The sequence below is a fragment of the Argopecten irradians genome, chromosome 1 (genome assembly GCF_041381155.1).
Source record: "Argopecten irradians isolate NY chromosome 1, Ai_NY, whole genome shotgun sequence".
Lineage (NCBI taxonomy): Eukaryota > Metazoa > Mollusca > Bivalvia > Pectinida > Pectinidae > Argopecten > Argopecten irradians.
Genome location: NC_091134.1, coordinates 9,360,709 through 9,385,861, shown reverse-complemented (window position 1 = coordinate 9,385,861; position 25,153 = coordinate 9,360,709). Strand labels below are relative to the sequence as shown.

The 25,153-nt window shown below is 33.9% G+C and overlaps 1 protein-coding gene across 3 annotated transcripts; it reads left to right on the top strand.

Annotated features, from left to right (window-relative positions):
* Positions 1-283: 283 nt before the first annotated feature.
* Positions 284-24,788, top strand: LOC138316803 (kyphoscoliosis peptidase-like). 3 transcript variants are annotated; one of them, XM_069258461.1, is made up of 11 exons: positions 284-650; positions 6,013-6,057; positions 17,141-17,335; positions 17,848-18,080; positions 18,855-19,412; positions 19,866-20,887; positions 21,506-21,670; positions 22,090-22,234; positions 22,885-23,020; positions 23,197-23,382; positions 23,585-24,788. In XM_069258461.1, the coding sequence occupies exons 1-11, from the start codon at positions 606-608 to the stop codon at positions 23,696-23,698; spliced, it is 2,844 nt and encodes a 947-aa protein (XP_069114562.1). In that variant the 5' UTR covers positions 284-605; the 3' UTR covers positions 23,699-24,788. The 3 variants fall into 3 exon arrangements, with proteins under 3 accessions (XP_069114562.1, XP_069114574.1, XP_069114567.1); XM_069258473.1 differs by lacking the exon at positions 6,013-6,057; XM_069258466.1 differs by lacking the exons at positions 284-650; positions 6,013-6,057 and adding an exon at positions 10,091-10,825.
* Positions 24,789-25,153: the final 365 nt, after the last annotated feature.

Below are 25,153 nucleotides of genomic sequence, written 5' to 3'. Positions count from 1 at the left end.
ATGATTAACTTTACGTTGAAAATGTTATATCCAATTTATCTATGTCGTATACCAGACCGAAGATCATGTTATTGGTATCAGATATTTATTATATATACTCGTCAATGGGAAGGTGTAATTTCTGATAGGGTTTACACTGGTGTATTAAAACCAATCACCTTGTGCTACTCTATACAAAAAAATCGTTACCAAATAATCTGGCTCTTTAATCATTGGTTTGGGTTTTTTTCTCTTTTGTCAATCAAAACAATTGATCTCCGTGCAGGCCATTGCGGATTTATAACTTAAGTACTGGAATTATTACGAATATACTTACATGAAACAGTCACAAGCGACAATGCTGTTACTGCAAGTGTATTTCGGTTAGATTTCGATTTGTGTGTAGGTTTATCAACTGTGGTCCTGGCTTAACGGTAAATCGTTAAATCTACTTAGGCATTGGCTGTTATCGAAGCCCACTGTATTATCTATACAACACTAAAGCATAGTGCTACCTACCCCGTACAGGTACCGCGGGCTTTGGAGCCTGACTCACGTTTTACTGACGGGATGAGTGCAGGTACATATGTCACGTGACTGCCTTATCTATTAACACGTATATTGTGATGTTTGGAATGGGGTGTGGACCTTCATCAAAGAAAACATCCCAGGTAAGATAATGAAATTGTTTATCCTAATTAAGGATAATATATATTATTGAGACAGAGACAAGGTACAACACAAAATTGTATTGAATTCTGTTCATTGTACATTGTTATATTTACTCGAAATGAAAACATCTTAAAGGCATATTCTGAAGAAGAAGAAAAAATAATTAGTACGGTGTAAAACTCGTCATTCTGTTAAATATTTCTATAATAAACATGAATATTGTGGATGTTTAGATTAATTATTTGTGATAAGATTATATCAATATTCAGTACGTGTTAGGGATGTTTTAAAGACATAACATGTAACAAAGTGAATACCTGTAGATAAAGTGAAGGCACTGCCTCTGTTTCAAAAGTAATAAACATAAATTCAAGATCACATTCAAGATAATGTTACATTACATTTTATCATACTTTTAATTCAAAAATAATTTTGTCACAAAAATAAATTACAAAAGCATTACTATAGTAAGTACGAGACATTATATAAATGTTACTTCATTAAGTCGATGTTAATACAAGTTACATTTTTCCTTTGAGAGATTAGAGAGTGTATAACAGCTGTCTATAGCGATCATAAACATGTATGTTGGGCTTTCGAATGTTCCATGCTTTCGGGTGTACGCATTCATTATACAATATAACTATAAACAAATACACGTACCAATTATCTTATTATAAATCATCAGTGTCATTGGTTCATTTGATTGTTAAGTTGTCTCTTTGCAGTTACATATATAAACATCACCGATTACACTTCACGTGAAACCAACAAATAAAATTCTGCTGAGTGAGCAACCAAAACAGATTTTAAAATACGACAAAAAGGTCGATATGTATCCCTTGATAAATGTCTTTAACCGTACATTTGAACAATCATACTACAATAGGTTTTTACAATGTACATTTGTACTGTAACAATAATCACTTCACCTCGACAACAGGTCTGCCGGATTGGGAAGTTTTTGTTTTTTACCATAACTAACCGATAACATTGGGATCGTTCGCCTGAATGTTCTGTTCTAAACGATTTATATTTTACCTGTCGAGAGAGTGTCAGGTCTTACTTTAAGAGGACTAACGGGGGATATCAAGGGTCATTTCTCATCAACTTTTACACGTGTAAGCAGTTTTAAAAGATTGAGTCATATTATCATATATAGTTAGAAATATGAAGATATAACAAAAACGAGCGTGTAAATATTTTGGGTTTTGTTTGTGTTTTAGAGACAAAACCTAAAAAAAACTATTGTCCTCAGAACACCTCTGGTATCTGTGATCAGTTTAGACATACCTGTTTTCTAGTTTTTGTAATCTGTTAAGTTTGCCTATAGAATTATAGCGCCGATATTCAATAGGTCATACTGATTGGTTCTGACCCCGGATTTAAAGATCACAAAGATTATAACGACCACGATATTTACCTGACCCTTACTTCTTATCAGTGCACCATTCTCCCCCTACCTGTAATGAAATTAGTGTGCGTGTGGAACTGTAAGGTTCAAATCTGTCTACCCTATTAACTCGGTTAGTTTTTATTTTTTTAATTGTTAGAGAAAGTTTCAGAACGTTACTATCTATTTGCACATAATGTCAAGACAAAAAAATCCCATTTGTATATCAAAACGTGTTTTAAACATGCTTGGTGTACGAAATACACCAAATATTAATTTGTAAAATACATAAGATAAAAACAAAATTAAAAGAAATAGAATTGTATCATTTGCACGCAGAATATTATCAGTTAGATATGTTGATCTGTCATTGAGTGAATCACTCTATCGGTGACATTATAAATTATCCATTACACGATAAACAAACATAAAAAGTACAATATTATGATAACGAAATTTGTTCAGTCCGATATAAGAGCCGGAAGTTTTGTCAATAATGTTCTCGTTTTTTCCATTTTCCTAATCGATATTAGTCTAAAGATATCACATTATAAATGTCCAAGAAGACCTCCCGTCCATAAGGCTAATACGAGTATCCATACTGCTACATTGCATGAGGCCCTTTGGTCTGTGTGTCGAGATTTGTTCAGATCAGATAAAGAGTTCGACAGAACCAGGAAGTAGGTTATATCGCTTTGATATACATGCATTGGCATATTTCTATTACGTGGTATCTATTATAACTTCGTTTGTGATTATTGATAGAACAAATAATAACTCTATTTGATATACAATTGGTGTAATGGTCGAAATAAACAGATTTTTAAGATCATGCTTCCCAACTTTCATTTTCATATGTATCGATAACAAAATTAAATGACGCTGACATCCACCTAAATATGGTCAAATACACATAAAATGAACAATATCAGATGAAAATAATATATAATAAAATAATATATCTTTTGAGATTACAGGTAAAATTAATTTTACAAAATTTTATTTATCTTGTACGTACAAGTTATTATCTTGTACGTACAAGTTAGTATCTTGTACGTACAAGATAGTATCTTGTACGTACAACTTAGTATCTTGTACGTACAACTTAGTATCTTGTACGTACAAGTTAGTATCTTGTACGTACAAGTTAGTATCTTGTACGTACAACTTAGTATCTTGTACGTACAAGATAGTATCTTGTACGTACAACTTAGTATCTTGTACGTACAACTTAGTATCTTGTACGTACAAGTTACTATCTTGTACGTACAACTTATAGTATCTTGTACGTACAAGATAGTATCTTGTACGTACAACTTAGTATCTTGAACATACAAGTTGAGTTGAACTGCTGTTCATCACCGCAGAATTGAGTCACCCGCCTGATATTTTTCGTAATTAAAGATAGTCGGTCTACTTTACATTGCTTCAAGCACGATCACAGGTTTATTATATTAAAAATATGAATATATATTAATGAGAACAATATCTTTTTCACAATCGTAATTTGAAATTGCCGGATTATGAGTTGAAACTGTATAGTCACTTGCATTATTTTGAAACTGACACTGTATAGTTCCTTTCGAGAAAACTGTATAGTCGCTTGTTTTATAGATAAGATACATTTAGTGATAAAATGGATATGATACATCTCCGATGAATGATAAGTTTTATCTGTTTACATCAGAATAGTAGTACTGAAAATAATTAACTGCCTCCGAAAAAAATCCTAGGCATTATGCCTAATGTAGATGAAGACAGCAAAAGCAAAACAAAATATTTCATATGTGTTTTTGTGTTTATTAGACATATATACACACATCAATTATTGTCCAAATGATGATCATAGTAAATACTCTGTTATAAACATTTACATATAAGTGTTCGGAAACTTATCACAGCATTAAACTCCACAACATATATTCTTTTCTCCTTTGGCTTAAACAAAGTTTACGTATATACGTATAGCATGCGATGCCATTGTGAGAGTAAACCAGCCAAAGCCTTTAATACGAGAGTTTCAACATTATACTATCTTGTACGTACAAGATACTAGTTTACTACAAGATACTAAGTTGTACGTACAAGATACTAACTTGTACGTACAAGATACTATTGTACGTACAAGATACTACTTGTACGTACAAGATACTCTTACTACTTGTACGTACAAGATACTAACTTGTACGTACAAGATATATCTTGTACGTACAGATATAACTTGTACGTACAAGATAAATAAAAGTTTGTAGTGGCCCTAATACGCCGCCGTAAAGAGATTACAGGTAAAATTAATTTTTTTTAATTTTTAATTTAAACATTTCAAATAACTTGATTTTTTATCGTTTGGTATATTTAATTTGTGCAGTTGTTAATGATAATTTGGGGGGAAAGTAACATAGATTTAAACTGCTAATTCACTGGTTTGTGAAACATAGAAAACTAATTATAAAACTGACAATCATTAACCAATTTTATTTGTTGTATATCTACCTTTATATATGGAAAATGTAATGTAAAAATATGTATACATATTTAAATGCTGGTCGTTTGAAATTGCACCAAAAGAGTCAGCATCTTAATAGTAGAAACAGTATATTTGCACGTGGATATAATTATTCATTTATTTAATACCATATATATCGATATACAATGTTTGTGAAACATATAGTTATATTTTATACAAACATTTATTATTTATTGATTTATTTGGTTGGTTTTTTTTAATAAGGTATAATAAACCCAAAATTTAAACTGCCATGTAATCATTTGATGTGTATTTCGATGTTTTATCAGTTGCTTTCTCCGTTACCTTTATCCACTCTCTTTACATAATAAACACTAACAAGAACGTAAACAAATGCATTATCTCCAAAGGTACCACAGTTTGCTAATACACAGCTCCGACATGCATGTGCTTAAAAAGCTAATTTTCTTTTCGATAAATAAATTCCAGGTATAGGGTTTGGTTTAATCAAACGCCAGCTATCGGACACCATTCAAAGCAGGTTGTTAAAGATCGATAACTCTTGTAATCTAAAACACGGCCCGTGTTTGCTGTAACTATGATGCGATAGATATCAACCTACTTGTTAACAAATACTTGGCTTTTTTAGATTAACTCTCCCTATTACGTGCTCAATACCAGAGGAGTCCAAACTGCACCCACGTACTACAAGTATGCAATACATTGTGCTATTTCATACAACCATACCTTATCAAACGAGACTGCTTCTAATTAAGTTTTGCCAAATCTGTAAAATGTGGGGAAATCGTATAAAATTTATTTTTACCTTAACGTGTACATTTTATTTTTATTTATTTTTATTTTTTTTTCAATATATAGCTGGGAAATTTAATCATTGATTCCGTACATGTCGGAAATTGTAGATTGCATATATGTGTAATGGAATTTATTTGAATATAATATTCCTAACTTGTTATGGCGATTTTCTCGCGCTTAACCGAAATTATTCTATCTACATAACAATATTAGTCACCATACAAATAATAGGAATATAATATAATATTGCATAAGAATGCATTACATAGTTGAACAATATAGTGTAATTTTGTAAACGGATCACATTAAATAGTTGGTGATGGAATAAACGTACTATGTTTTGTCTTTTATACAGTATAACATGATTAATAAAATAGACTGGATTGATAGTATTATTCAAAGAAGCAAATGGAAACGTACATTTCATGATACACTTACAAAAGTTGTTATCAACTTAATGCATGTCAAATAGGTATTTTAGATAATACAATGTCAGGTATGTGTGTTTTCTATAAAACATGTTGATGGTAAAACTGGTGAAATTGAAATCATGATGACACTATGATTATGAAACAAGGTGTTCCATATCAAGGAATCGATTATAACGATAGTTGCATCACAACCTACTGATGATGATGATGGTGATGATCGATGATGAAGATAATGATGAATTTAATTTTTACAGTCCAGAAATACTGGCAATCGGCCATCAGCTGGTCAAAGACTCAAGGTATGCGTCTTCCTCAAGGTCACATAACTTTCAAGGTTCAATTAAACATTGTTCATCTCAAATACTGTATTTCTTAATCGAGGATATAATATTAAGCAATTTAAACAGTTTTTTACGCTAAAAATACATTTTCAGAAATATCAAAGTCTTTAAAGGGATAATTCACTCAGGCTAATTCTTTTGTATAACCACAAAGCAAAATTGGCATAAATGTATTGTTTTACATTTCTTTTGAAACATATAATATAAAACAAATTCCACGTCATTGTTTAGTATTTTGATTGATACCGTTGTAATTACAAATCGTTGATCAATACGATTAAGCAGGTACAAAATGTACGCTGTACCCATACCCGAGCCAAAGTCACGCACGTTAAACAAATGAACTACATAACCACTGAAGAGGTGATAAAATGATTTTTTAGGCAAGACCATTCACCAAATAAGGTAAACACACTACTGTCAGAGCGATTTGAGCAGTTCTAGACAAAAGTTGCTTTACTCTAAGAGCAGGGTTCAGCATACAAGTTTTTTTTACCACAATGTGTAATGACGGACAGCGAGCGAGTTTGAACATTTCAAACGCATTTAATCACCACGTTTTTTTTCTGACATATCACCGTAAAACCGACTGATCTAATTTCCATTAGAACTGGGGGGTTTTCGATATATGTACAGATTTTAATGATCTTTTAGACTGAATTATCCCTTTAATATATGACTTAAAAAGTAAAATTAAAGGAAAATAGAATCCCTTTTAAAATTTGCTTGTCGTTACATACTGTTAAAAGCTTACTTTTGTGAAGGCCTTGAGAGTTATAGCATCGATACCCTGTCTAATGTCTGTTGTTATATCTTTTCACCTGTAATGAAATTGAGTGACACTCCTTGCACAAAAATCACAGGTTGAATGAAAGTCACTTAATGCCACGTGTTTTCACTTCATCAATTTACTTTGTATCGATTTTGTGTCTCGAGGGTTTCTGGCCAAAAGAAATCGTTCTAAGGAACATGGATACCAGTAATTGCTGTTTAGTGTTTTCAATGTTACTGCTAAATTGTACCGGTGCTTTATATCTTGGGTGACATTTAATTATTTATTGTATATAAGTTTGTGGAGATATCATTTATCTATTTGTTACCGCAAATACGAGCAAAAATATCAGAAAATAGTAATCCAAGCATACCATCCAACCAATGATAGAACATATAAAATATATTTTAGTACGAGACACATTCAACAACATTATCTGCAAGATTTTAGCCAGGTATTCAGGAATATAATAACTAAGAACCATATGCCAACTGTATCTAACTACAATCACTGCAAAATATTGGAAACCACAAAACGCTTATGATGCACTTCCAAGTCACTATCTGTCGGAAAATAATGGTAATAGTGTCACTTCCTTAAATTTATAATCACCTACAGCTGTTGGAGGGTTGTCACTAGAAGTGGCAAGTTTAATTTTCATTTTTTAATCCTAACCTAAGATAGCTTTATTGGTATTGGGGAAAGGGTTCGCTGAATTGTTAAATGATCATTGCTACTGAAAAGTATATTAATATGTCTGATACAGAAAACGTCTACAGATAGCGGGAAAAAACAATTTCATCCTGACTTGAGAGACCATGATTAAACTGATCATTTAATAATGAATCCTGCATATCACATCAAGAAATCAAACCTCGAATGCAGTTAACAAAATTGTTAATACCGTAATAGTGCTAATATTCACAAAGATAAAACAAAGTGCATATTAAATTCAAACTGTAAAAAAATCCTCATTAGATTCCTTTTTATAGATGAATTTGTTTGATACATTAATCAAGATTACATACAAATCACCGTGGATAGCTTAACGTAGAGCAGTGATATGATTAAGAACATTAAACGGTGAACCACACGTTTAAAGGCATGCTTCTGTCGTACAGACGGGTACAACACTACCTGTCATGATGAAAATGTTAAATAGTCTGGAGGATAGATTTAATGCAGTATTTTTACCATGGCGCAACAAAAGTGTGAAAGAAACATGTTATTACGTTCAATTACGTACACCTATTTATTACCTCGTGCTTTCTTTCCTTTACAACGTGGCAAAGGATTTTTTTCATTATGTTCCAACATTTCGTACTTAAACTGAGCTCAAATTGGAATGGAAGTTTTTAGGGTTTTTTTTAATGTTATCATTTTAGGGTAGGGTCTACAGACCCAAACACATGTATAATAACATACTTTATGTAATAATACCAAAACTATTTACTGTAAAGTTATGTATTGATGTACGGTCATGATTCATTTTCCTGATCAGACCACCAAAGCTATAGGATCACAAAATGTCCTATTACATGGGTTTTCAACGGGTACTCCAGTTTTTTCCAACATTAAGTACCTTTTCTCTTGCATACGAGCTCCAGTTTCTTCCAACATTAAGTACCTTCTCTCTTGCATACGCGCATACATGTTTATCAATTATCAGAACATTCATTTTTCGGTTGTCGATGGTGAAAGATCAGTTAGCCGAGTGGTTTAGAGGTTCCGACATATTACCACAAACCCTTCACGTCTGGGGTGCGAGTTCGAATCCCGATGGTCGGTAGTTTTTCTCTGTGTACTCCGACTTTCCTCAACCAACAGACCTGACACGTCCTTGCACGACCATAGCTGTTAATAGAACGTTAAACTGATATAAAATATATCCCAGCAAAGAAAAAAGAGTGGCTGCCCATATATTAGTTCCACAGGAAAATAATGAGTCCAGGACTCATCTTGACAGGCGAGTCCCATAAATCACTGTTGAGCGATCAATATGGGTCTACATGACTTGTTTCACAATTATTCGATATCTTATATTTACTGCAGTAAATCAGGTGGTGTGACGATTCTATCTAATGAAATTTGATTAATAAACAGATTTACTTATTTAAAACTTAACAGTATACTGCCCAGGCATCATAGTAACTGGTTTTATTTAATCGTTCAGTTCACCATTATGAATATTTACATATACTTTGGTACCTGGTATGTTCTCTTTGCTTTAATACCCATATTGAGTAATTCGAATAACGGCAATGGCAAATTATGTATGAATACAATCCTTGACACCTGAAAACATTTATTCTGTCATTATATTAAATATGCTCCACCGCCGACAGAGCATAAATGATATTCATCATTTGAACAATAATTGGTGTTTAATCGTGTACATTTATGTCTAATTAACACAAAAAAAATAATATGAAATAATTGATTTTGCCTTTGGTGCATGCGCAATCAGTACTTCATTCCATATAGGATATAGTGCCAGTGAATTTTTTCGGGATGCAACTAATTATTATTTTATTTTTTTTTTGAACTTAAAGTAAAATTAGAAGCTCAAAATTTCAATAGTAGTAATGGTGTGAAGTACCTAACTTTTGTAACTGAAGAAAAATACTAAATCGACTGCTCCTGTTTTTGATAGTAAAAAAATACGATTTGTCAGCGGTGGAGCATCTTTAACAACGCTTTTATAAGATTTTCATAAATTATTAATATTTCGAATAATGACAGTTGCGTGTGAAAATATGTGTTTATCTTGTCATTGATGACATCTGAAAACATTTTCAATATTTTAACAATTCTTTCACAAGATTCCAATAAAATAATTGTTTTCTAGATTCCCGACAATAACTAGATGTTCCCCTATTTTGATAAATTTGATATATGGTAAAATATGGTATAAAATATATTTATTATATACGATAGAAATTACAGATGTATCATGAAAAACATACTTTTAGTACACGATACATAGTCATTATAAATATATCATGTAAACGTAGATGATATATATTAAAAATCACCTCATGAGCCCTTTGTTATATCGTGGTAAGCTTCCAATTGTCTTTTTATTCGGGCACGCTCTAAACATTTTTTTTCTATTTAAACAATAAGTTTAATCCTTGGTACAGACAAAAACGAGATGTCTCTCAATCCATCTGCTTCGTCATGGTGAAGATCATGAATCGTGTCATTACATTCGTTTAAAGTTCCCAGATGCTATGTCACTATCGACGCTTGTTGTTTAGTAGTCGTGCTCCACTTTTTACAGGCAACAATACACATTCTTTACCACAAAACGTATCCGGACGTCAGTTAAATCAGCGGTGTGTGTATACGTATGCCAATACCATTGGTTTGTGGTGGCACTTGTTTGAATGTTTTATCGGTTTAAAGTCCTTAAGATTCTATCTTGCCGGAGCTACACTACCTCTCTATAGGCAGTGCAGGTAACACCTTCTCCCGAGACTCCCTTATCTAGGCACTGCGGAGTTTCCTAAGGCAAGGGCTGGTACCCTGGTTAGTGGTTAACTTACTTACTGCATGTCAAGTTTAGCCAGATGACATAACCTGCGGACGTTGCTCCTAACATGGAATGAATTTAGCAATCAACAGGTCAGAGGAATGGACCGCTTAACGCTGACCACTGATAAGTGATTGGTATTGGAGTTTATCACAAACTGAGGAAATTATGTACAAATATTTTGATTTACTGCCAGTGCCAAAGAAAACTTGATTTTGCTACTGACTTTTATCTGGCACTTTCTATAGAACATGGTGACGATCTATTGCTCAAGTTGACCTTGGAGAATCATTTCGGATTACCAGCTTCTTCTCGAAAAGTGTTTGATAGTTTATCAGTATAAAAATGAAAAAGGCATAGAAAAAGGCACGATGGATGTAATACGAAATTCAACAGGATCAAAGAACAACAACAAGAAGGTGGGGCATTGTAAATTCAAAGCTTATTTAGAAACATATAAACAAGCAAATATACTTAACGAAGATTCCATATAGCATATTAACATTTTCTTATTTTTATTATTTTTCTTGGGGTTTTTTTTTGCAACATAGTTAAATATGCAATGATGAGTTTCCTTGATAGCTCGTTCTCGTCGTAATACAATTACCACGCAAACCAATTTCAGTTGGAATGTAGTTTTGTATTCAAGTTGTGTTTTCCATTATTTGACGTAATCAATACTAACGTGTTATTTCCTACCTGTTCGTCTACAGTTTTTATGTCAGTTTAAATGGCCTTGTGTAAATAGAACAGGATAACATCATGGTGTACTATATAACACTATCTGTGTTCCAGGCTTTAAAACGCCTGTTTAAAATTCCTATATATTGTAGACATGTGTTTGTTGATTTAAAATCTGGTCCGACTGTTTTTATAGCAGTTGCTTCCGGTTGAATTTTATCAAGTAAATTCATAAATACTTTTAATTTTTACGCAGATATTGAATTTGTGATTGATGACCATGACAACCTCGTACAAGCTTAAATGAATAACAGATGGTAGATCATATACGACATATTTTTCGAACCTAGTTGTTTATCATATAGTCTGTGTTCATGCTCCACTGAACATAGCGAACCTACTAACAAGACTAGTGAAATTCCTTTCTCAACCAACTGTATAATATATCAGTACTTCCACACAGTAGTAGACGTTATAATAATTACATATAGCGCCCAAGGACAGAGTGACTACGCTGATATCATATGGCAATTTATATTTGTACTTAAACTGTATCTGTACTAAATCTGCCACTGTGTAATACACCTTGATAACCATCGATTATTTCTACCTTTAAAGATAATTACGCCATATAAATTAGAAATCTGTTTGAAATTATAACTATATTTCCCTTTTTATCAATTTACCTTCAAAGCTAGTTTGAATTTTCGCGGTGAGTTAAAAGTGATAAATCATTTTCTTATTTATATCTTTCTAGCTTTTAAGGATATGTTTCTTTCTACATGTATATTTAACTTCTTGCGTTTAAAGCACTCCACATTTTTTCGTCAAGGCTATGCTGACATCAAGCATATTGAATCTAACTCCCTACATGTTTAAAGTAGTGAATGTTTCTTAGCCCTTCACCGCGTGATAAAAGTTAACATAAAAACGCTGAAGGGTAACACTGTTGAATCATTAATCAAATATATAAATAGAAAATCTTCACACTGAAACTATTTGTCATTTAGAAGACTTATTTGTACGTTCAACCCGACACACAGCGACTTAACAATTATCCTTTTTTTATTTTCACAGTAACACTTGACAAAGCGTTTAATAAAATACGACACCTTGAAATTGCCGTCAACATTATTTACTCACAAAGACTTTATTTACTCTGCTGACACTTCATCATATTGATAGTGAAATGTCCACTTTGGAGATATTTATGACCGTAAACCACAAATAGCTAACTATGCCTTGTTTAAACATTCTTGCGTCTTGAATTGTTATTAGGAATTCAGTTTGTTTACATAGTTTAGCCACGAACTTCCTTTTACTAAATATGTCTTTCTGGGTGTCATATCGAGATATAATTCCTCTTGACGTCAGCATTGATGTCAAAGTGTAACAAGCGATCAAAAGAGTTTTGAAAAACAATTTAGATATTTTCTTGAAAGTCGAATTACGTAATATTATTGAGTTTACATTACAACGGTGTTTCAACAGCCGTTAAAGACTGATATAAAGTATTGCATTGGTTCTCTCATTCTTAAACATAGACATTTCTAGCTGTGGATATTATCATTATTTTGCAAGTATGTACGCTTTTTCTGAAGTGTTTTATTACATGTGTCTTGTCTGTCTTAAAATAATACATAATTACTTTATCAGCAGTTAAATGTAACAGTCAAATGCTTTCTATCTGGCCATCTTCGCATGGTTTCGACTAGAATTATTCATTGGTCCTTTTATTACACAAATAGCCTCTCTCAGTCCCCCTCCCCTTGTCCGTTGGTACGGACCGTACTGACCTGTGTCCAGTGTTGACCTCCTGATCGTGTGGTTAATGGGATTAGTCTCATTGTCACTTAATTCCAATTAATCAATTGGTCCTGTAATCCATTTGACCCCGTGAACCTATCGTAACTTAGTAGACCCAAGGCCCCATTAACGGAGACTTTGAGTTAGGTAATCACATGGCATTTACTCCGCTCTGTTAGCCTTGTTACATCAGGGTATAATCGACCAGTGCTTAACCTGGTCATGTTAAACGGATGTCATAACGTCACTTTCAGTAGGTTATTTTAGCCCTTTTAGTAACGATCGGAATAGTAAGCTATTGATTTCATTTTCGGGCTTGCTTTCCCGCGTCATCTGTCCGATATGGTATTAAAGGGTAAATTTTCTTAATAAGATGCAGTTTTATTTATTTATCTGTTCTTCTGAAATTATGGACCTAATTACTATGACAAGACAGCACTACCTATAGTAATTCCTTTCCTTAAAATCATGGTTCTTATACTTGATGATGAGTCTAAGGAAATTGAAAGCTCGGAAAGCTTTCTTGAGGTCTTTCATGGCCAAGAAAATAAATCGCATCTTATGTTTGATGTACATACAGCCTTAAACTAATTGTTGCCAATTTTTGAATCACGGTATTTCAATAAATAGGTGTATTATACAAATCAATTTATTAAAAATCCTTGAATCTTGTTTCACAATAAAGAAAATAAATCACCTATTGGATTTATGGTAGCCTATAGTATGGCCTATATTTGGCTAGTTAGGTAACTGTTACTGGCCTGGTGTATTGACTTTTCAGTGAACATACAATAATCACACTGGTAACACCCGTGTCAATATTTGTGTAATAAACACAGCCCTTTATTTTCTAATCACTACCGAGCTAATCGGCTTTATTTCCAACACACTGGCGATATCATAACCACTCACCTGGACGTACCTGTATGACGTAGCTGATTACTTGGTTTAAGCCAAATACGAAACCTTTAACTTTCACACCTGTTTAACTTTGAATTAGAAACTGGAAAAATGATATGTTCTCACTTAAAGCAAAGGAAGCTGTGACTGGTTGTATTTGTTTGGGTAAAATCAATTGTCGGGGTTTCGCTAAAATTCACATGATCTACAATATCTACTCTGAACTGTAGTCGGAAATCATTTTATCAATTTCAACAAAGCCCAAAGCTAAGCACTCATTGTATGGTAGTAGATTATTTCCATAATTATGTAAACATTAATATAAAGGGAATGAATAGCATTCAAATCAAATTTAAACCGTCAACCTAACCCTACGCTTCCAACCATGACCGATATTGTCTGACTATACATATATAGAAGATTTATAGCTTTGGTTTCCCTAAAATTCACACGGATTCAATATCAAGTTTGGTTTTAATGTGATTATACCATTAGATATATTATCCAGAAACCAATGTATCTTGAGTAGTAGGTTACAAAAAACGTTTTGATAATACATCTCATGATTTATTTTATTGACATGTCACTTTCCTGGGATTTTACGTTGAAACCTTTTTTTATAATATTCCATTACTAACTAATCTTATTGCTATGCACGCGTGATTTCAATATCCCGTGGACCTCACTTAACAATTTATTTCATTTGATTAAACTTTGAATTTCCCATTTCGGCATTTTATGCAAACATTCCTCAAAACAATAAAAAGTTTACTATCAAAAAGATAAAATATATGAATGATAAATAAATAATGTCTTGGATTGCCTGCTGTATATCGGATGTTCACTAACATCGGGTTGACACACGATTTGTAAGCTCGAATTCGGGTCGTGGGTTCGGTTTGAGGCAATGTCAATATATGTGTGAAGATATATACGTTTATAACGAACAAACTTACAACAATTTCATGATATTTTTCATTTCCCATCAAGACTCCTATATGATGATACATTTGTATAGCGAGCAATGCTTCTAAACTTTGTAAAGTGAAAGTAAGCACAAACCAAACCAGGTACAAAAAGCAACATACCATTTATAGATTGTAACATACTGTCGTGTATGTATACCTCAATAGTATAATCATATACCACTGAGTGGTCTACCAAAAGTAATCGTCCATCTTTAACGCATGATCATATTTTGAGGCTTTGCTTACATTTTTGATAGTAAAACTATATCTTAATGTTATATCAAATAAAACTAAATATGACAATTTGGATATAATCCTAAACTTTCATTTTGTTGAAAACAAGGTGTCAAAAACATGACAACCATAATAATCAAACTGAGATACGTTAAATGTATTTGCATCGCTCTAGGAATCTCGTAATAATTATTTCTGGTTGTCATATCACAATGAATGCCAACCAAAAACCCTACTAGATTTATTCAGTCCAACAAATGACCACTTTACGTGCCTGAAGACATTTCACTGACATGGGTAACAACGGACCATTGGCTTCGGGGCGGGCGACCAGCAGATATAATCTTTGTACAAACTAGTCAGTCATATTATCATTAGTTTATCTAAAGACAAGAATTATATCTGTATATCACTTTCAGACGGACGTCTCATAAGTACCTAATCTATCACAGTGTAGCCTCGTGTCCGGTACTGCTTCCACCTAAAGTTCTCCGTCATAACAGCGACTCGAAGACCTGAAATACCCGATTGATATCAATATTTGCAATTTCGGTGTAAACAACGCACTCTGTTCTACAACCTAAAAAAACCCGTATATTTATCGTTTTCTCGATAAGCTACACATGTTGGAGATGTGTTTGTTTAGACTGCCATATACGTTCCGCTCATGCATGCGGATTTTTCACAAATGATTTATTTCATACAGAATCATTTTTATTCATTTTTCGTACCTAACTTTTTAAAGAGTTTTCAATTTCCTTCTAACTTTGTAATGCAACTCATGATGCACAGTTTGGTTTGCTTATTGTATTTGTTAGATCATGTGTTTAACTCTCGAGTTATGTATTTCAGATACGGTTCATATGTCACCAAACCAACCTTTTAGGGCTTTAACTTACGATGTCAATATACATATATATATATTATTTGTCCGCATGTTTTGTTACAATTTGCACAGTTATATTTATTATATTTCTTTTTCTTTGTCCAAAAGCAAAGTGTTAGTACTTCTAATGATATTAAATTTGTTTTCAATTTGTCGACATTCTCTTTAAGAAGTTTATATTTTAAGCGTAAACTATATGTTTATAGGCTTGCAACTTTCTTTATATAATTTGCGGTTAAGGTTTTTGTAGTCTCGCTCTTGAGACCGTACGTAAATCCGAATTTGACCCACATTTGTTATTATACTGGATTTAGTTTTTTTTATCATGAGTGTTCGTACTCCAGACGCAAAATGTTATTCAATTAGATCATTACTTATTGGTAGACCAGAAGCCGGAGGAGTAATTTAAGGGAAAGTTAAAATCCCTGTCAATTATTTTTTGACGCGCCTCTACTTAGTTTTTCTTTGGTGTTTTACTGCATAATCTTAACGAGGAATTGGTACAAAATTATTGTCCGGGGCTGTGAAATGAGAAAATAGTATTTTCGTATATGATAATTGCTTTCATTTTTAAAACAAGCCAATTTTCCTGACTAGAAACGAGGAGTGTACATTCATATAGATAATAGTATATCAACAGCTTTTCGAAATATCTTTATTTCAAACACCCTTAACAGTTTAACTTATTGATACACAAGATTTTTGGAGCAACAAAAGTTTCCACGAAATGCGCTTTATTTAGAAGAGGTATTTTAGGACTGTTAATAATCCTATACAAGGCATAGCCAGGTGTGCACAATGCGATAGTTGATGTTTTGTTACAATAATTAACAAAACCTACCGAACCTACTTCACAAGTAGTATTGAGGGTTATGTTAACATATAATCATGAAGCTATTTTGAGTGAAAACAGATCTGGAGAGTACACAGAACGAAGCTGAAAACAATAGATTTCAAAGACAGAAAAAATAAATCTTTAGATTGGGGAAAGAGACTTCTAGGTGGATTTAATGTACTGGGTCATTATGATCAATTATATTTTTTGGTTTTATAATCCTTTATATGAGCAAATCTTCTTCTTCATATTTATGTAAACACTTGCCGAAGTTAACGGAGGAAGACCATCGAAAATATTCCATCAAGAGCAGAAACATATCTATATATTGTTAAATGATAATTAGAATATTCCGTCTATGTACTGGTTTTGCTGTGAACAGCGTGCTACTGAGTTTTTTTTGTTGTTTTTTTTTTTTTGCCAGGTCGCTCCTGAGTTGGGACGTCTGTTCGCCACCTATCAGTTGATTCCTTCCTTTAAGCTCTCAGAGAGACACCACTGCTATGTAGACTCTCTCAATGGAGTTGATGAACTTCCGGAGCCACGACCGCCATCTTCACTCAAAGACGCCATTTTTGATCCAAAAAAGTACACTGCCGTAGACAAAAGAGCAGTTCAGGTATTGCGAAATTCATTCTTTTCCAGCCAATTCAACCAAAGAAATATAATTCTATATGCTTGAACGTAAAAGATCTAGAGTGACTTTGATGAATTCGGGATCCTTCATAAAACGTCATGATTCTACGTGTGCAGTAATCAGTGACAGTTTTACTACTAATGATTGCTTTTAATACCGTATAATCGGTCATGTTTGCGCGAATAACATTTTCTCGATTTTGCGGATCATTGCTATGTTCGCAAAAAATATCCGCTGACTATTGGGAAATGGTTAAAGCGGCTTAATTTTAATTTTCTCGTTTTAGTAAAAAAAAACAAAATGTTGACCCACGAAAATGATCGGTTGTACGGTATATCACATGATACTCTAAATTACCCACGCTATCCTCAGTTGTATCTGCAATATGTGCTGATGTTGTTCTGAAGTACATTTAGAACTTAATAGTTGTTTATCTGTATTATAGATAAAAGATAGCTAAAAACCCATACAAAACATCAGCTCATTGTTTACAGGCACCTACCAAGTTGCTGAAGCAGCCTCTGTCAGTGCTGGTTGAGTATCTCACAGAAGGCTATGATGATGACATGTCCAAGATGCGCGCCATCTATCGGTGGGTCACAGCACAACCCATCGACCAACTGAGTATTGATAAAAAGGAACCGCCCCACTCCCATACCCAGTTCCAGTTATGGCGTATAAAACATCGCAAGGGGAACTACGCCCAGCTCGTCAGTCTGCTCTGCAGGTATGAGATACTTCTGAGAATGCTGTCGTACAAGACATCAGACAGACGCTAAAAGGCACTACTTTCTCTCATACTTGTAACGTCAGGGCCCAGTTTCACAAACATTCCTTAACTTAAAGAACCTTCGTAACATTGAAATTCCTCATAGGAAGTTAAAATAAAAACAATCTTAGTTCAGGAACTTTCCTTTACTTATGTTATGCTTTCCTACGGGGAATTCAAAGATATTTCCTTAAGTTAAGAAATGGTCGTGAAACTGATCTCGTCATGTGAAAATGTTGACGATATCAACATGTGTTCCGTATTATCCCCTGATACACGTACACTGTATTTGAGTAGCTATGAAATAAAACGCGGACGGAGATTGGAATTATACTCATTGAAGAAGGTTAAAAGAATATGTCACCACAATTATGCTTTGCCATAGATATCATGATTGTGTAGAAGTGTTAATCTAGTACATGTGTTTATCAAAATAAAACAACAAACGAAAACTCAATAAGATACGTCGAAAATTATGCAAGAGATATGCTTAACGAATCAGAAGTGCATAATTATTCAGAGTTAGCAATAATAAATAAGGTTAGAGGTACCCCCAGACCACCATGGACATCTCATGCCCGGTGCATGCAAGACCACTAAGTAGTTTCCCTAAAGAGTGCGGACTATCTAAATATACCATCAGGAAGCAATGAAAGCTCATGAAAGCTGTGTCAAAAACTGAATATCAGACCTTTCATTATATCATAGTATCGCTGGTTTTTTTTATTTCAGATTTGCCCAAATCCCATGTGTAATAATTCACGGAAAGTTAAAGGGCTCCACGTACGAAGTTGGCGAGAAGATGGATGACGAACAGCATTATGGGGAATGGAACGCAGTTCTGGTGAATGGTGATTGGCGGTTCGTGAACGCTTACTGGGGCACATGCGCAGAGGGAGGAGTAGAAGACACAAAATGGGAGGTGGTTGACAGAGGAGGCGGCGAGGATGTGAAAGGGGATCAAATCAGCAAACAGCTGTTTTATTCTTGTGACGAAAACTACTTCTTGACTGATCCAGATCAAATGGCGAGTACTCATCTTCCTCACGATCCAATATGGCAGCTTAAAGAAGTGCCTGTAACAGAGGAAAACTTTGAGGAAAGAGCATTTCTAAAGGACAGATATTTCAATTTGAAACTGAAATTGATATCCCCTCAAAAATGTGTTGTGCACGCGACAGGGGAAGTCGAAATCAAATTTGAACTTCCAGAAGATAGATACATGAACATGGATTTTCAGTACCTTATGTTCAGACTAAAACGAACATCTGCTCAAGGATCTTTACATAGGTAAGCAGAAAAGACTCCCCAGAATATTAAAAAAATATTTTAACAGCATGTATTGTTTAGAAAAATTTTAATTTCAATATTCCATTGAAGTTATTTGAAATCTTGAAAATTTAAAAACTGTTTTTTGGGTTTTTATGTATAACTATATATATTTAGGGCACAGAAGTAATTCTAACAGTGTGGACAAAATATTGTCGCATTTTCGAGACGATCTGCCCCTTTGTCAAGACACAAAAAGAACAAATAAATTACATATTAAGGATGGTCGCGAACATTCACAAAAACATAAACAACGAACACAAAAAAGATAAACAATAGGGACAATGGCTATGCGTATTGTCTGAATATTGATATTACTTCCTTGACCCATAACAATATGCATAGATATAATTTTGAGTTTTTATGACAGAATTGTTACTTTTAGATTAACTAGAAATCCAATTTTTATTTCAGATATGACCGGTACGTGTTTCTTCACAGAGTAAAAGACACCCTTCTCGTTATCCGGATTCGTTCTCCGGTCGCCGATACCTTCCGGTTTGAATTAGTTGGTAAGGATGTTACGGTAGAGGATCCTGCATACGATTATGACTGGTTGACAATATTCAAAATCATATTTAATAGCGAGAAAGAAAACTGTGAACCTTTCCCAGAATGCCCGATAATAGGGTGGGGACCGGGTAGAGACACAATTGAATGTGGCCTGGCTCCAATGAGCCACTTTGGTGGTGAGATCGAGGCTAAAGATACCGGCGCGCTCGAAGTGAAATTCAGTCCTGTTGATGGGAAGGACTGGAGCACAAAGACAGTAAGAGCTGAACTAGTCAAAGGAGGAAATAACGCCGAAGACGTGTCAGATCATGTCGTACAAAGATACGAAAATGGTGACTTAATATTCAATGTGAACACACCGCGCCAGGGAGAATACGCATTGAAGTTGTTCACAAAAGACGAGGGAGAAGAAATAGACAGAAACTTTTGCAATTATCTCGTGACCTCTAAACAAGTAGGAGAGAACTTTGCCTTCCCGCGTGGCTTCAATGAAAAACTCGGACCCAAGAAAGGAGCAGCGATAGCAGGAATCAAGGCAATATCTCACCCAACAGGATTCCTTCAATGTGAGGATGAAGAAATTGTGCTTGAATTCAAGAACGAAAAGAACATTGATCTTTCCCTGAATTTATCAGGAAAAATGGTGAGACCGGAAGTAGCTAAAAGACTAATTTCCCAGGAACAGGATGGTGATATTTGTCGTTTTACCGTTCGGTTCCCACAGAACGGAAACTATGGCCTGAGACTGATGGGAAACACAGGAAAAGGATTTCAAAGTCTGTACGACTATGTGGTCAAGTACAAGAAAAACAGAAGCAAACGCATCCAATTGGCTCCGCTATCTCAGACACAGGCAGGCGGCACGACGGCCGCCTCAGGCGGAGATAAGGCAGAAATCAAGGGAGACAATTCACTAGGTTCACGTAAGTTTTCTTTATTTAGTCAATTAATCATTTCAGTCCACTGGAAATTTGTTATTTAAACTGAATATATGCATTAAGAATTTGAATATACTCGCATAAATGTTGTATACACGTGATTGTTTGGAATATTCATCCGGTATTCCAAAAGTAAACACATTTTATCAGTGATAGGTTGAGTGGCATCACTCGCCATTATCAAACCAAAACAATTATTTGAATTATCATTAAATGTGATAGACAATAGTTTTACACTGTTTGATATTTGTTACCAGAAAAGCTTTCGGTTTACCAATGCCAGTACGAAAAAGCCATTTTTTTAAATACCACTCAGTATAATGTTATACTTTTTTAACATTATATCAACTTTTAAACCTAATGGCAAGTAAGGGAATTTTATATTTGCATGCAAAAGGACAATGAAAGCAAAATAAGGTTTTAGTAAGCATTTCTTTGGCTTGTTAACAGCACTTGCCATACAAATTAAGAACAAAATTAGGTCATTTCAAAGCCTTTCAAAGCCCTAAATAACAATCAACCATCACAAACAGAAATATGACGCGTGCAAATAAGTTTTAATTCGTAATATTCTATTAACATGGCTTAATGTTGTCCTGATAGATCTACCAAATCAACTCCGTGAGCGGATCAGAAACGCAATATACGAGGAAAATGAGAAAGAGTTGGAACAAGCCATAGAAGAAATGAAGTCGCTAGGTCTGCCCACCATGAAGAATGATATTGAGGTGGCAGAGAAGGAACTGGAATTCTTTAAATGCCGACGGGGTAAGGTTTTTTTCTGTGTACCATTATTTGTTTGTTCAGATGAATGGCAGTTCTGATCGTCTTCAGGGCAATATATCCCTGAATCATAGGGTGAAATGAAAGTAACAGTAAATGTTTATAAGTCGATTGGACGAGTTTATGAGTATCATCACAGTCGCAGTTGCCGTGATGAAGCTAAAAGGAGCGTTGATTATAAAGATGGTGTTATGCGAACTTTAATAACGACTTCAATGATATTCATAAGAAATATAATTGAGGTGATATGTTTTGAGATTCGTCTCTATTTTCAAGTTTTGTTTTTGGTTTCTGTTTAAGGTCTTTTTCCAAAATCAAACAATGTCGAATATAATTTAGTTTTGTAGTGGTTCTTCTGTAAGACGTCTATACAAATTATAGAAAATACACGTTTTTGTTTTCAGAAATCATTGATGCGACCAATGAGAAGGACATGAATGTGATACGCGAGGCCCTGAAGAATGTACGGGAGAAACAACTGGAAACCAGACTGGAGCGGGAAGTCATGAACGCTAAAGGCATGCTGGAGAGAATCCGAAATATAAACAAGTAAATATTTCTGTTTGGTTTTAATGGAATGCGACAAAAAATTGTTTAGATATGGATAGTTCACTTACAACTTGACCCAATTATTCAGTTCGATCGAAAATCCGGAAGGTGTTAAAGATGTAAGATTTATATCATCGTGCATATTTTTAATTACATTTTATAGCACTATCATTTTATACATGCTACATCCACATTTGCAAGTGTTAACATTGTTTTATTTTCTTTAAAACTCTAAAATGTTAAATATTGCTTTCCCGTACAAGTACAATGCTCTAAAATATGTATCCAATAGACATCTAAGTAATTCAAATCATATCGATGCGTCCATTCATAGAAACTAGAACCATCGGATAAGACGAATGATTTTCCTGGTTCCGTCAAACGTGGACTTATCTGGGTTTTACTGTATTTCTTCGACCACTTATTCCCACTATTCCATATTTAACAACTTCGTTATGTATATGCTTGATTAATTTCAACTTTTCATCTTTTCCTAAACATATATTGATTAATCAAACACCGTGAAACATGCTCTGACGACCATTTCTGTTTGACGACTCTTTGTCTTAAACTACATATTTTAGCCTCTCCAATATTTTTTCTAATTAACGACACTTTCCCGATACAGTATCATTCTTTATTTATTTCAGACTCCTACACGCTGTGCTTACACTTGACCAGAAGACTATAGGAGAAATCCGCTGTTACAATAGTCCGCCTCCGGCAGTTCACAGGGTAATGATGGCCACGCTACTTTTACTGGGACACTGGGAGGAAGAGACAGAGGTAGGTTTAAAACTATACCATATGTTTGTTTAAGATGAAATGAAAAATACAAATTGTTATATCACTATTTCGATATTAAAAAAAACATTTAGACATCGATGTAAGTTCCGAACTATCCCAATCCATTAATTATCAACCAATGTACAAATGTCTCTATATAAATACATTCTTTGCAGGATTGGAAAAATATACAGATCGCATTGGGAAAGATGGGAAAAGACGCCATCAAGCGCAGGATACAGGAACTGGTGGTGGATAATATACCGCTAGATGTCGCTCTGGGAGCACGTGATTTGATACGAGACTTTTCATTGGACCAGGTCCGAATGGTCAGTGCTGGTGGCGCGACCTTCTATGTTTGGGTAAGACATCTTTTCACGTGTACTAATGTTTTAAATTAATTTTCATTTGACTTGCCTTGTTTTATATGCATTCTTGGTATTATCCCTTATTAATCTTATGCATTATGTTTGTTTTTTCAAATAAATATTTCAAACGTAATGAGTTATCCCTTTTATAAGATACTCTGTACATGATAAATACTATTGTATTTAATATTAATAGGTAAAGGGGTTGACAGAAGAATTGGAGAGAAGAAATGCCGAAGTAATCGCCACTGTCAGACCGAGAACGTCTAACAGACGGAAACGGGAACGGACCATGGTTCCGGTCGATTGAAGTTATTTTATCGAATGAGAAATAGTCAATAGTCTGAAGGCAACCAGAGTTTTGTCCCTTGACTTAAAACCATATATGGAACCGAAGGATCATGTATAGTGTCTTAACGCAACCAGAGTTATGTCCCTTTTGGAACATATTGAAAGAAATCGTATAGTATATATTCTGAAGAGTAACGTCCCATTTATGACAACAAGTATTATTATCTTCCAAAATCAGGGATATGTTTATAAGTCTGATATACGTGATATGTATAGGTGTGTTATAACATTTGTGCAAGATTCATATGCCGGTGTAGCTACGGCTATTAATGCAAACATATATCGTATTTTTTTCTGCTAAAAGGCGGGTACTCGTATTTTGTTTATTTGTATTGATTTGTATCCGTAATATTTACTATCCTAATGACATCAACAAATATATATATGACATCTCCATAATCAGGAACAAATGAATTGGATTCAATCGTGCCAAAGGTACTATTATGAGTTGATATATGCCAACCAAAATTCGAATATTCCTTCACACTCTAATATCAGTCGCACCATAGGCTATGTAACATTTACCATACATGAATATAGTTTATTTCAGGGCTCATACATTTAAAATAATATACATTTTTATACAACATTTACGTAACTATTGGGTCAAATATACGCACTGCATGTATAAGGTAAGCTATATCATTCAAACGATACTATAAACAAAGAGCTACTGCCTCTTTTTACTACTCCGCTTTTGGATGTTTTAATTCAATAATTTACATTTTTCTAGGAAGTTTTCACTTGTATTGAAAATGCTACATTGGTTTGCTCTTTTGCTATTATTCTCTTGCCTGCAAATGTTTTTACGTGATTGATTAAATACAATATGTACATTGTATGATCTCATAACCAATAATGCTCCGCTTAGGGCAATAAAAAAAAATCCAGAATTTAACATGCTTGAAGCCAGCAAAATGTTTTTTGGGTTGCACATTTAGATGAAATGCTTTGATCGTTTGCATGAAATAGAAATATGTAAAATGTGTGCTTTGTAAGCTAATGTAATGATCAATGCAAAATACAATAAAAATAAATGAACATATGTATTGATGTCTTACGTCATTTGTCTTGGTTGTAATATCAAAACCAGAATTATAAATTGACCTCAAACAAGAACAAGAGATAGCTGACCAATATAAACAGCATTGTGACAACATGTCCTCTTCCCTGAATTTTGCTACTTTTCTACGATTAAAATACCGAAAAATGAATGATGAATTGTTTGGATTGTATAAGAACTGATATACCAAAATCGCAAATACAAAACAGCTGATTTAAACAACCATTTTCTAAGTCCACGATATGTGAGAAAAAAGTGACATTAACAAATCATGAAATGTTTGAAAAATTGAAAATAACAGTTATTATACTAATTATTTCCATGTTTATAACGTACATACGCAGGGCGTGT

Excerpts from the sequence above, each read along its gene's own strand:
- LOC138316803 (XM_069258461.1), top strand. The coding sequence starts at position 606 with ATGTTTGGAATGGGGTGTGGACCTTCATCAAAGAAAACATCCCAG. Across the intron at positions 18,081-18,854 it reads CTCGTCAGTCTGCTCTGCAG|ATTTGCCCAAATCCCATGTG; the intron begins GTATGAGATACT and ends TTTTTATTTCAG. Across the intron at positions 19,413-19,865 it reads GCTCAAGGATCTTTACATAG|ATATGACCGGTACGTGTTTC; the intron begins GTAAGCAGAAAA and ends TTTTTATTTCAG.